The 12,539-nt window shown below is 36.9% G+C and overlaps 1 protein-coding gene across 1 annotated transcript; it reads right to left on the bottom strand.

The window, feature by feature from the left end:
- Nucleotides 1–41: 41 nt before the first annotated feature.
- Nucleotides 42–11,537, bottom strand: LOC125804994 (uncharacterized). The gene is made up of 2 exons (XM_049485141.1): nucleotides 10,870–11,537; nucleotides 42–1,532 (listed from the first exon to the last, which is right to left on the bottom strand). Exons 1-2 carry the CDS (start codon nucleotides 11,485–11,487, stop codon nucleotides 1,197–1,199), a joined length of 954 nt encoding a protein of 317 aa, XP_049341098.1. The 5' UTR covers nucleotides 11,488–11,537; the 3' UTR covers nucleotides 42–1,196.
- Between the last annotated feature and the right edge of the window lie 1,002 nt (nucleotides 11,538–12,539).

Genomic DNA, 12,539 nt, shown 5'->3' on the forward strand with positions numbered 1-12,539 from the left:
TTGGTTGTGTTAATGGAATTGGATGCAGCTTTGGAGGAGGAGGTAAAAAAAAATGTTTGCAGAGCAGGTGGAGTTCATGACCACTGCTCTAGTGTACAAATTCTCAACCCTGGTCTTGCAAGACCCTCTACCCTCCACATTCCTCTAATTATTACATGAACCAATTGTAAAAGATTAAAATCCATCTATAAAACCTATAAAATGGCTGGGGACCATAGGTACGAAGTAAGAGTTTCTAATACACTGATCACAGAGTATGTAAAATCTTTAGGAAATTGACTGCTTTCTTAGTTCCTCACAATGACACAATTAAATTAAACAGGTTTTGTAATTAAAATGTTGTTCAAAGTAAATGTGGTTAAAATCTACATTGTTGGTATTAAGGCATGCTTTATCCATGCAAAGTATTGATAGGTGGCAAAGCCACACCAGAATAATCTCAGGTTTTATTTATTTATTTTTTTTTATGTTTATGCATACTGTTTATGCAAAGATATTTTATGTGGCTGTTTTATGCCTAATGTGTATTCTTTGTAAAGGGACACTATGTAGGATTTTCTTGATTATTCATAATTTTTGAGATGGATAATATTCTGCGTATTACACCTCAATGGAGCAGAGCAGAGATTTAGAAGTTGTAAATTTACTTCTTAAAAGAAATATATGAATAATCAAGAAAATCCTTCATAGTGTCCCTTTTAAGATGAAGTTCATATTGTATCAGTACATTTTGATTTTAGTTTATAGTGAAAGCTGATGTATTGTTGAAAAGTAAGAATACACTGAGAATAAAGATTTTATAAAATTACAGTCGAATGGTATACCTTTTTATTTAGACATTTTTGTCTCTGCAGTGTTGCACATCCAGAGATTCATACTAAGTCTGTTTTCTCTAAGAACATTTAAATTGTTGTACCTTGTTGTGTTCAGTGAAACATTGTTCATTGCATTGTTCATTGCATCTGTATTGTACCTTTGTATGTCAACTGACATCATTTGTCTCAAATAAAAATTGTTACAAAATGTTAACAAAAAACATTGACACTGTGTATTTATAGTCTCATGGTACTTCTTTATATTTTTTAGCAGTTAAAACCATGACAGAAGTGTTTCTTGTCAGTGTTCTAGTCTCTCCCTATATACACTACGTAGGGATGTTATAGGATCTACTGATCTTTACTAACACGATATGGAAGTTATGGATCTTGTAATTGGGCATGTACCCAGTCCTTCAAAGACAAATACAAGTCCAGTGCTTGTGATTCCGTGACTGGAAAAGCTAATCTTGAGTCCTCTAAAAATAAGGAACACAGGTCAAACACGTCTCCATCACATGTAACTGAGGTCAAAAACTGGCAACATTCTTTGCAAGTGACCAGTTCATCTTCACAAACTGGAACAAGAAGGTCTTCAGTATTCCACAGATGTGGTGCAAGGTGCATGACATTAGGAATCCCACTTGGTACATTTGTGTTTCTGGAAGGTCGAATACGGTGGGCATTCCAAACATCAGAAATCTGGTCGAGCTCTTCCTGTAAAGACAGTTCAGAAAGTGATGGTGAATGGTTTAAACATTAAACACCCTTTCCGAATACATATCAATTGCTTAAGGAGGTTTCAAAACCAAGGAACTTTGAGATCTGAGTAACAATAACCAGGCTAAAGTTAAATATTGATTTGTGATATTTATTTTTCTGCACTAATTAATGTCTGATTCTGCTGGGCATGTACATATTCAATAGCACAGACCACCTTTCACTCTGGATTCTGTTTACATAAATTCACAGAAATCTATTCCAGACTAATTTGCTTAAACTTGTCTCACTTGCCATTCCCTTGAGTGTTTCAATAATATATCTTAGCAATAAATTTATTCAGTTTGTCACATCTGGTGCTGTTAACTCCTCTGTTTCTCACGCACCCAGCTCTGACAGAGGTTCTCAGTCTAACAACTACATTACCCAGAACCCACCACCCGCTGACACACACACCTAGTCACATGTCACCTCACCTGCTCCAACCAGGAAGCCCAGAGTATTAAGTCAGGCACTATTTAAGGACACCTCTCATACACTCCTGTGCCGGGTATTGTTGGATCTTCCTCATTACTAAGCGTTACTTATCGCTTGTCTCTGTTACTTTCGTGTATGACCTTGTTTTTTTTTTTCTCGACGCCGATTTTTGGATTATCTCTGATTGTGGATTTTTCTGTGTATGACCTGGACTGTTTTTCGATTTTGGATTACCTCTGATGTTGGCTTGCTCCTGTTTGAACTCTGGACTGTCTCTCACTCCTGGTATGGTTATTCCTACGTTGCTTCTGTTTACCGGTGCTCTAACCCTGTTTGTAGGACTACCCTTTTTTCTAACCTGTTTATTAATAAACAACCCGTTTTACTGCATCTGCGAGTGTCTGTATTCTGTGCACACCATGACACAGTTATTCAGTATCCAATGTATTCCTAAATTACTCGTCACACAGCTAACTCAGTATTGCTTTCAATTGTTTCAACATAACTTTATAAAATATCTGATGACAGTTAACACCTATTCAGTTTTTGAAACTTTATTTATTATAATTGTTTATTATTTTGTCACAGGCACGCACGCACACACACACACACACACACACACACACACACACACACACACACACACACACACACACACACACACACACACACACACACACACACACACACACACACACACACACAGGGTGGTTTACAGGGTGGTTAAGCGGGTAGACCCAAATGCAGACACCATAGGCAGAGTTTAAATGAAGCATCTTTAATAAAATGTTAAAAGTAATTATTTTAATTATAAGCTAGCTGTTGACTGCTCTGTATTAGTTAGCTAACTATAACAAAAAATAAATTAGTCATAAGAACTGTACTTAGCTAAGTGCAATGGTGTTTATTATTTACGTAGCTCATAAAATCCATTTTGTGATGCAGGAATGTTCTTTTTATAAAAACTTTTTATTATTATTATTATTATTATTATTAGGGCTGAGCTCCGGATATTCGGCACTGATTGGCAGCCAATATTCCAATATTCGTTTTTAAAAAGACTGATTAAAATACAAACAAAATGCAACTCAAGGCCCACTTAATTCAGTTTGTTTAAGCACTTAGGCTTTTGTAGTGCTGCAGTGCAATATTTCGATTTTATATTTTGAAATTCGTTAGATTTTATTACTTTTAGCATTTTGAGCTTAGATTAGTTGGTTATTTTCCAATTCCATATTTATTTTTTCTGTTCGTTATGTTCTATCGGTTATTTTCTTTGCGTTTTTTTGTAGTATTCTTTTTTTTTTTTACTGCCTGCAGTTCAATATTTAGAATTTATATTTTTGAATTTGTTAGATTATATTTCTCATAGCATTTTGAGCTCACTTTAGTTGGTTATTTTCCAATGTCATATCTATTTTTCTGTTATTATTAAATGTTATTAGCTTATGAGCTTCTAGCTAAATTATTTGTCATTTAGCATACATAACTTCTCACTGATCTTTTTAATGAATGTTGATTTATTAATTTAAAAGCTGTACCTAAGTATTTTAAGCCAGACAGACACTGTGTGTTTTATAATGAGTTCATCTGCACTTTTGAATGGTTTGTCCTGTAGGAAAGCACATGCGATTTATATGCTGACACTGTTGTCTGACTGAGGAGCTGCTAGATGTTCGTCAAATGCAGCCTGTAGGCAGAAAAAATCCTGCCAGAACTGACTGGATCATGCACGTCTGCCCAACCATCCCCAGCCGCAGCCCATTTTAAAGCCACTAATTTAGTGGAGCATTAAACTATAAATCTGAGATGTACCTACTGTACTTATTCATCTCTGCCCCCAAAACTGTCCATTAGCTTGCTTGACAGATGCGCCAAATCCCCCTAAACCCCCCCCCCCTCCCCTCTGCGAGCACGCGCCGTGCTCAGCACACCAATTAATTCATGCATTGAGCTTTAAACGTGCTGCTGAGCTGTAACTGGTGAAACATAACAAAAATCACAGTGATTTGTTACGTTAAAACAAAGACCATTTTCTGACCCGACAGGATCAGTTTCTCGGCCAGTCCGGCCGGTCCGAGTTCATGCAGGGGGTCAGTCAGGCTGGCGTTCAAGCTCGGGCTCAGGCTCGAGTTCGGGCTTGGGTTCAGGCTCATGTTCAGGTTTGGGCTCAGGCTCCATTTCAGGCAGATAATCTAAACTCTAGTATGCAGAACTCTTTCTGTTCAGCAGAACAAAATTTGAAAAAGCGCATAGCTTTGCTTACTTGTCCAGACGCAATAATATTGTAATATTATGTTTAGGGGTGCGGGAAATTTTCGATTCTTGCGAAACATGAACGATTCTGAATCGATTCACAAATGACAAAAATCGATTTTCTAAACGTTATCTGAGAACATTGCTCGTTGGCCCGGCGTGCGCCGGCGTGCTCCACCGCGGCGCACGCCGGCCCGGCAAGCGACTGCTCCACCGCGGCGCACTGAGTGGTCAGGCCGGAGTGCGCCGGGGTGGAGCAGCCGCGCTTCAGTCGCTGGCTGGGCCGCCCTGCGCCGCGGGGAGGTCACGGCGGATTAGCCTAGCTTCAGTCGCTCGCCGGACCGGCGTGCACCGCGGGAAATTCTATTGCCACAGAATCGTATGTTGTTTCATAAGAACTTGCAGTAGTAGCTACATTTGCATTGCCACACACTGACCTGATGTCACTGTGGTCTATTTTGCATTTTTTATAGATGCTTTAATTATTGTTTAGCTTTAACATTGTAGTATGTTGTAAAAACCCTGGAAGCAAAGCCCTCCACAGAGTATATCTTGTCTAATGCAGCAATAAGAAGTGACCCAGCATTTTGACTCTCCTGTCTGCAGATGTTAATTTAGATACATATTTTACAAACATTTTTTTATTAGCTGCTGGCAGAGGCGCTACAGGTGTACTTTTTTAGTTTTTATTTATTTGTTCGGTTCTCTGGAATGTGTGCTCTCCTTGCCATTTGATTTAATATAAATATAAAATAAAATGGAATGTTTTCAAATGGAAATAAAATTGAAGTTAATTCATTCTGTATTGCTACAGAGAATGTATTACCAAGATGCATCAATAATTGTTTTTATAATGGCATCGCAGACCTTTGAATCGTAATCGAATGGAATCGTAAAGTGCTTGGAGATTCCCACCCCTAATTATGTTATTGTTCTACTCTTCTGCTGAGTTTTTCGTTTTTGATCTTTTGAAATTCGTTTGATTACATTTTATTGGGCTTTTGGTTAGTTATTTTCCATTTTCATATTTATTTTTATTATTTATTTTGTTATTAATTTTCCATTATTTTAAAGAGCAGGCCCTTATCTGCCTCACGGAGTAATACTTTGACTTTTATTTCGCCAGAAGAAACTTGAGACTTGACTTGGACTTAGCGGGAGGTGGAGCTAAGAAAAGGAAAAAAACAAATATCAGAATACCAAAATTAAAAACGAATACCTACTCAAAGCGAATATCCGAATACCCGAATATTCGGTTCCAGCCCTAATTATTATTATTTACACAATCTCTGTATAAAAATCAGAATCTACTGTTGTTTACAAAATCAGTTGTATATAAACTGTTGTACTATATAACACGTTACTATTTGTTTTGTTTAAGGACTTTATTCTTTAAATTAATAAAATGAATGCGGGTCATTTTGATTTGTGTGCATTAGAGGGGTATAGTGAATGGCTTTTATTCAAAAATTAAGAAAGGAAAAAATAAAATAAGGATGTACTGTGATTAAAAACAAGTTAATTGAGGCATACCTTGGATAATTAATGACTGAATTAATTTATTGCTAAGATATATCATAAAAACTCTCAGCCATACATGAAGGTCCATAGAAAATGTGGGTCATTTTGACAGATGTTGCGCCAGGTGCGCTTCCGCAGCGCAGTTAAATGGTCGTGTCTAGCAGAGGAAACTGACCTGCTGTTTCGTTTTTACAAATTAACTCCTCTTATAAGATAATGGGGATCTGCACATGCATGAGCTGGAATTATGGCCGTGGAGTTTAGTTTCTCTGCGTGATCCTGGTCCATGCCCAGCTCGAACTTGGGCCAATTTTATCAGACTTCTTACTACCAAATGTGGTGTTAAAATCGTGTTCGGGTTTGTAATAATAGTTTATGATCTTTTTGGGTCCATCAGACCTCCAATATCCACATCAAGCGGGTGAGTAGCACAGCGCAATTTATACCGGAGTCAAGCTATCCGCGCTTCGGAAATTCCCAGTCAAGTCATCCGCGCTTTAAATTTAGATGCGCCTATACTCGCGATATTACGGTAAACAGAAGCGCAGGCGGAGAGCACGCTGAAAAACACAGAGAAGGGGGAGACCGACACGTTTCAGTCGGTTATATTAATTTAGACATACATTAAGCCCAAGAACGAGAAGATAACGGATTAAAATAACTCACCTCACTGCAGATTTTGTGCAGTACATTATCTATGTGACATAGTACCATAGCAATCCCATCATTTTTTGAGAGAGAGAGTTTTATATTAAAATTATTTTTTTTCAATCATTGCTTCAAATTAAATTTCTCATGAGTTTCCCAAAATGTCTAAACAGATCCATTACCTTGTAAAAGAGTCCATCTAGGCTATAACTGCTGCAAGTGTGGGCAAATTGCACTGTATTGTTTATTTTATATTATTTAAATGATTTATTATTCATGCATAAAATTAAATTTCTCAAGATTTTCCCATAATGCCAAAACACGTCCACTACCGTTTGAAAGAGTCTGTCCTAGGCTATCACCTCTGCACGTTTGGGTATATTTCACTGTTCTGTTTATTTTATGTAATTTTTTTAAATTCATGCTTAAAATAACATTTTAACATAATGCCAAAAAAATAAAATAAAACTAAAAGTACAGCAAAGTTTGCCTAAGTTCTCCTTTTCCTTGTGGTCTTGTGAGGTAGCCAGTATTTCCCCTTGAATCCTGTGGCCTGGGTCAATCCTCTAACCAAATGATATTTCATTTTGGGTTCACTGAACTGTTCCACCATTAGACTGCTCAGCATATTTCTAAACAGTATAGTCTAGAAATCACCTGTTAAAGACACCTGTGCTAGAAACAGGGGGTGTGAGTTTAAAACCAATTTTTAAATCTAATACCTCAAGTGCAAGGGGCTATCTATAGTGAAACCTTCAGAAATATGCAGTTCTGATAGCCTGAGGAACTGATAGGATTGCCTCACAGTGATGCCTTGTGATGGCTTATTGGAGAATGAATTTACATCTAATACTAGCAAGTATTAAAAATAAAGAATACAGTAAAATCTGCCCAAACTTGCAGAGGTGATAGCCTAGGACCTACTCTTTCAAACGGTAGTGGACCTGTTTTGGCATTATGGGAAAATCTTGAGAAATTTTATTTTAAGTATGAAAAAAAAAAAAAAAAATTAATATAAAATAAACAATACAGACTCTTTCAAATGGTTGTGGAACGGTTTTGGCATTATGGGAAATCATGAGAAATTTTAATTTTAAATATGAATAATATACATTAAAATTAATATAAAATAAACAGTACAGTGAATTTTTCCCAAACTTGCAGAGGTGATAGCCTAGGTTGGACTCTTTCAAATAGTCATGGACCTGTTTTGGCATTATGGTAAAATCATGAGAAATTTTAATTTGAATATGAATAATATACATTAAAAATAATATAAAATAAAAAATAAAGTGAAATTTGCCCAAACTTGCAGAAGTCATAGCCTAAGACAGACTCTTTCAAATGGTAGTGGAAGTGTTTTGGCATTATGGGAAAATCTTGAGAAATTTAATTTTAAGCATGAATAATAAATCATTTAAATAATATAAAATAAACAATACAGTGCAATTTGCCCACACTTGCAGCAGTTATAGCCTAGATGGACTCTTTTACAAGGTAATGGATCTGTTTAGACATTTTGGGAAACTCATGAGAAATTTAATTTGAAGCATGGATTGAAAAAAATAATTTTAATATAAAACTCTCTCTCTCAAAAAATGATGGGATTGCTATGGTACTATGTCACATAGATAATGTACTGCACAAAATCTGCAGTGAGGTGAGTTATTTTAATCCGTTTCTTCTCGTTCTTGGGCTTAATGTATGTCTAAATTAATATAACCGACTGAAACGTGTCGGTCTCCCCCTTCTCTGTGTTTTTCAGCGTGCTCTCCGCCTGCGCTTCTGTTTACCGTAATATCGCGAGTATAGGCGCATCTAAATTTAAAGCGCGGATGACTTGACTGGGAATTTCCGAAGCGCGGATAGCTTGACTCCGGTCAATTTATTTGTGGAGCAAATACACAGGTTTGTCACAGATGTGTTATTCATTTGTGTACAGCTGAATTTGATTAATATTTAATGAGAAATACAAGCTGCCGAAAATAAGATATTATTTTAGCTGGGTAGAGGAATTTGAATAAATGAATTGCATACAATGCATTTTTACTGCATACAAGTTCAAGTATATTTTGGTAAGCTAAGAGAACACCCTTCAATTAAACATGTTTCATTCAAATTTCAATCAGATAAAGTAACAAGCCCCTATTCTCCCCGTGCAGAACTCGCCACCTGATTGGCCGACAGAGTCGGCCGACACATATTTGATAAGACCTGACTTTAAGCTTTTCGTCCATGTAAATTATATACGGGTAGCTGTATAAACGGGTATAAAAGTTGTATTACAGCCGATTAAAATAGATATAGATTTTTTATGGCTCAAATTTCTTCAAGCACTGTTTGGATATAAATGAGGATTCCTAGAGACTGTTTTGGTGGATCTGCTTGTTTGTGGAGCGGAGTTTGAGGCTGGAGTGTGAGGTGAGCACGGGGTGGGGGCTGGGTGTGTGAGCGCGTGTCCTGAAGTGAACCCCGGCGGATCAAAAAGCTGCGGTTAAAAGTATAAGCACATTTTCGGCTCTAATTCAGGAACCGTACATCCTACAGTAAAAAGTTCCGTATATTGTTCCGTAATCCGGAGGTTTAGGCGGATCGAATGATGTATATGTCCGCATTGGATCAAAAATTATACGTACAAAAAATGTAAATATGGAAATTAATAATCATAATTCTAATAAACAAGGCATATTTCGCCATAAATGTTTATTTTCTGAAAAGATATAGAGGTAAATAGGCTAGATAACTGAAAAGTAGAGATTCTAAGCTTAAAAATAGCATATTGGGTGTCTATAATTATTCATAAACACAGCCAGGTATTAATTATGACATATTTCTGGCCCGCCGGCGGCCAGATTTGATGATGTGTATTGGGCTAAAATAAACTACGCTAAGTCGACACTGCAAACGTTGCGCAATAGCTGACAATTCAAGATTATTTACATATCTGGCCTCTTTTTACCCTCCATCACAGCCGACTGACGCTTCGTGCTATTATGTTGCTATATTTAATTTTATCGCTCCTGAAAAGACCACTAGTGGGCACAACCAACTCAAACATTTGGTTGGGGAGAATTCCCTCAGATGGTTGAACCCATCTAATCTACTGCGAAGTAGGGGCTGTGCTGTCAGATGAATAGAGAATGCATTCGTAGTTGAATGGAAATGAATGCAAGAATAAGATTAGATAAGGGACAGATAAGTGTTAAAATTATTTTTTCCGTCCAACCGGCCAAAACTCGAGATTGACATGAGCCGGCCCATCGGGAATCCTCCCGAATCTCCCGATTAGCCACTCCGGGCCTGGCTGGGTTATGCTGCATAATTGTTTAGTAACTTTTAGGCATGCCGTTTTTATTTTAATCTAAAAATAATAAAAATGTTGACTTATTTCAATTGTTCGTGGAAATAATTAAATGTTTTATTTTTTCTACTAAAGAAGATGTATTATTTTTATTTATTTTATATTTTAATTATTATTATATATTACGTTTTTTATTTCGTTTATTAATGTACTCTTCTTTAATAAATGAAATAGACTAAAATAATTTATAATTAGATAAAATACATAAAATAAATGCGCTGTCTGGCCTATTTTACAAATCCCAGTCAGGTCATTATGTCCAATTAAGCCTATGCGCTAGTAATAATAATACTATTATCGTTATCATCATGCTTATTATAAGTATTATATTAGTATCATAATATTGTGTTATTTGTTTTTTTTATTATTAATTTCGTTCTTTTCTTATTTTACACACACACACACACACACACACACACACACAATTGAACATTGTATTGACCACTGGCATTTAGGTTTTAATTGTGGAACCATTTCATTAATGAAATTCAAATAGGAACAAAAATATAGGTGGCAAACATTTAATAATAATAATAATAATAATAATAATAATAATAATAATAATATCTGAAAAACGTAGCTTATTTAATCTGATTTTCAGGAGTTTTCATACATCTAAGCATATACTTTTGGTTGTGTTGCGGGTGCTTCAAATTTGATTTATATGTTATATATAAAACATCACAGTTTTACAGCTTTTTGTAAAATACCCTTATGCCATGTTGTGCCTATTTTTGTTTTTAAATTGTTCTAAGCCTATTGGTGTTTGATTTTTTTAAGTGATTTTTTATTTTATCATATTTCCTTAGCTGTAGTATATAAACATCTGAAGCAGTACTAAAAAAAACAAGAATCTGAATGTTAACAGCTTGGATGTTAAACCAATGATCTGTCTTTGCAAATCAGTATTTGCCCATGTGGCCTGAGACTTTCTATCTGGGCATGTACATTACTAATGTTCGTAGTGCAGAACAGATGTCATAATATCCTAAAAGAATCATGAAATTTACATTACAACTCTTTACCATAAAATACGTTTTACACGGAATGTGGCTTAATCCAATATCTTACCTGAATTATTGCCATAAAGCAAAACTGCACCAGAGCTTTGTCCAAGAAATCCCCGCTGAACAGTCCTTCATCCTTAAGTTCCCCGAACAGTTGGATCCAGTGCTCTACGCCCGCCTTCCGCATCTGTCCCCACCAGCTCTCAATTCGTTGGTTTGCTGTGCTTGTTCCTGTGATGTAGCTTGCATTACCAGCTCTGTCATCCTCATTGTTTCGCCGCAGATACATCTGGATATCCTTTATTGTCACGTTCTCTGTGCCCATATCCGCGCGTACAAGCCGCGGGCAACCTCCAAAACGCTCTATTGCCTCCACAAAAAATCCTCCAATAACTTTGGAGTTGCTGTTGGTATAGGATGCCTTCAACCAAATAATCCTTCGAGAGAATCCATCGATACATCCATTAATGCATATCCCATATGGTTTGAGTTTGTCGTATGAATCAACATGCCATATGAAATTAGGACCCTCAGAGAAATACAGTCTTCGACTAAGACGACGTCTTTGGCGAGCTTGAGAGCTTACGGGGTCGAGAAGAGCCAAAAGAATCCTCACATCTTCTTTCCTGACCCGTATGCCTCTTCTGACACACTTAGTGTACATCCACCGGTACCCATGCATTCTACCAGAACCTTGCAGTTGATCAATTATAAAATCAATGACCTCTTCTATATTGTCATACCGCAGTCGATAGAGATCACTGACCGGAAGAAACCGCTTCAGCTGCCGTTTGCTGATTGAGATGCCTTGCTGTGCAAGCGAAGATACAATGTCATCATAAGGCATATTCAAGTCAAAATAAAATCGAATAAGCGAATCTCTGTCCATTATAACAAAACAGACCACATTCAGGGGTCAGTTAGCCGTCTTGTGTGCAGGAGGAAAGCATGTCTGGAAAGTTTTTTTTTCAAAATGTGCATTCAAACCTTTTGCTCGAATTAAAATAAAACGTGAGCACGAATAGCAAAACGTGAGCACGATTTAGAGAAAACGTGAGCACGAATAGCAAATCGTGAGCACGATTTAAAGAAAACGTGAGCACGAATAGCAAAACGTGAGCACGATTTAAAGAAAACGTGAGCACGAATAGCAAATCGTGAGCACGATTTAATTATTTTTTTTATCCACGGCCCCTCCGGGGCTCCGTAAGCAACCCTAATTGTTTCTGAAACAAAATTATATCAAATGAGTGGAATAATTGCAGTTCATTGTTAGGTATGATCCTTACATATTACTCACCGTGCATGCCAGAAATGTGTTCAGTATGGTACACACGTAGCGCTGGTTGAAAAATAATTTCCTTTTTGCCTGGTGGTATTAGAGACAGACTATGTCAAAAAGGTCAAGTTTTCTGTTGCCATAGCCTATTACGCCATCTAGTGACTCATTTTTATAGTACAACTGAGTAGATCTCCTGTGTAGAAGGAATGTAACAGCCCAGCCATGTGGGACCCACATGAATTAAAGATGGCCTGAAGTTACAGGCCCTGAATGCATTTGCCTATTTGGACCACTAATGGGGCTATTTTGGGCTACAATGGCGACTTCTGTGAACAATTATTTGTTAACAATTAACAGTTATTTGGCCCCATATGCATTGTCCGTGTGGGTCTCTAACGGGACCAAGGTGGGCTGCAAGTGGGGCCCCTGTGAGCGATCACTGCATGATTTAC

This window comes from Astyanax mexicanus, chromosome 11 (assembly GCF_023375975.1).
Source record: "Astyanax mexicanus isolate ESR-SI-001 chromosome 11, AstMex3_surface, whole genome shotgun sequence".
NCBI classification, from domain to species: Eukaryota; Metazoa; Chordata; class Actinopteri; order Characiformes; family Acestrorhamphidae; genus Astyanax; species Astyanax mexicanus.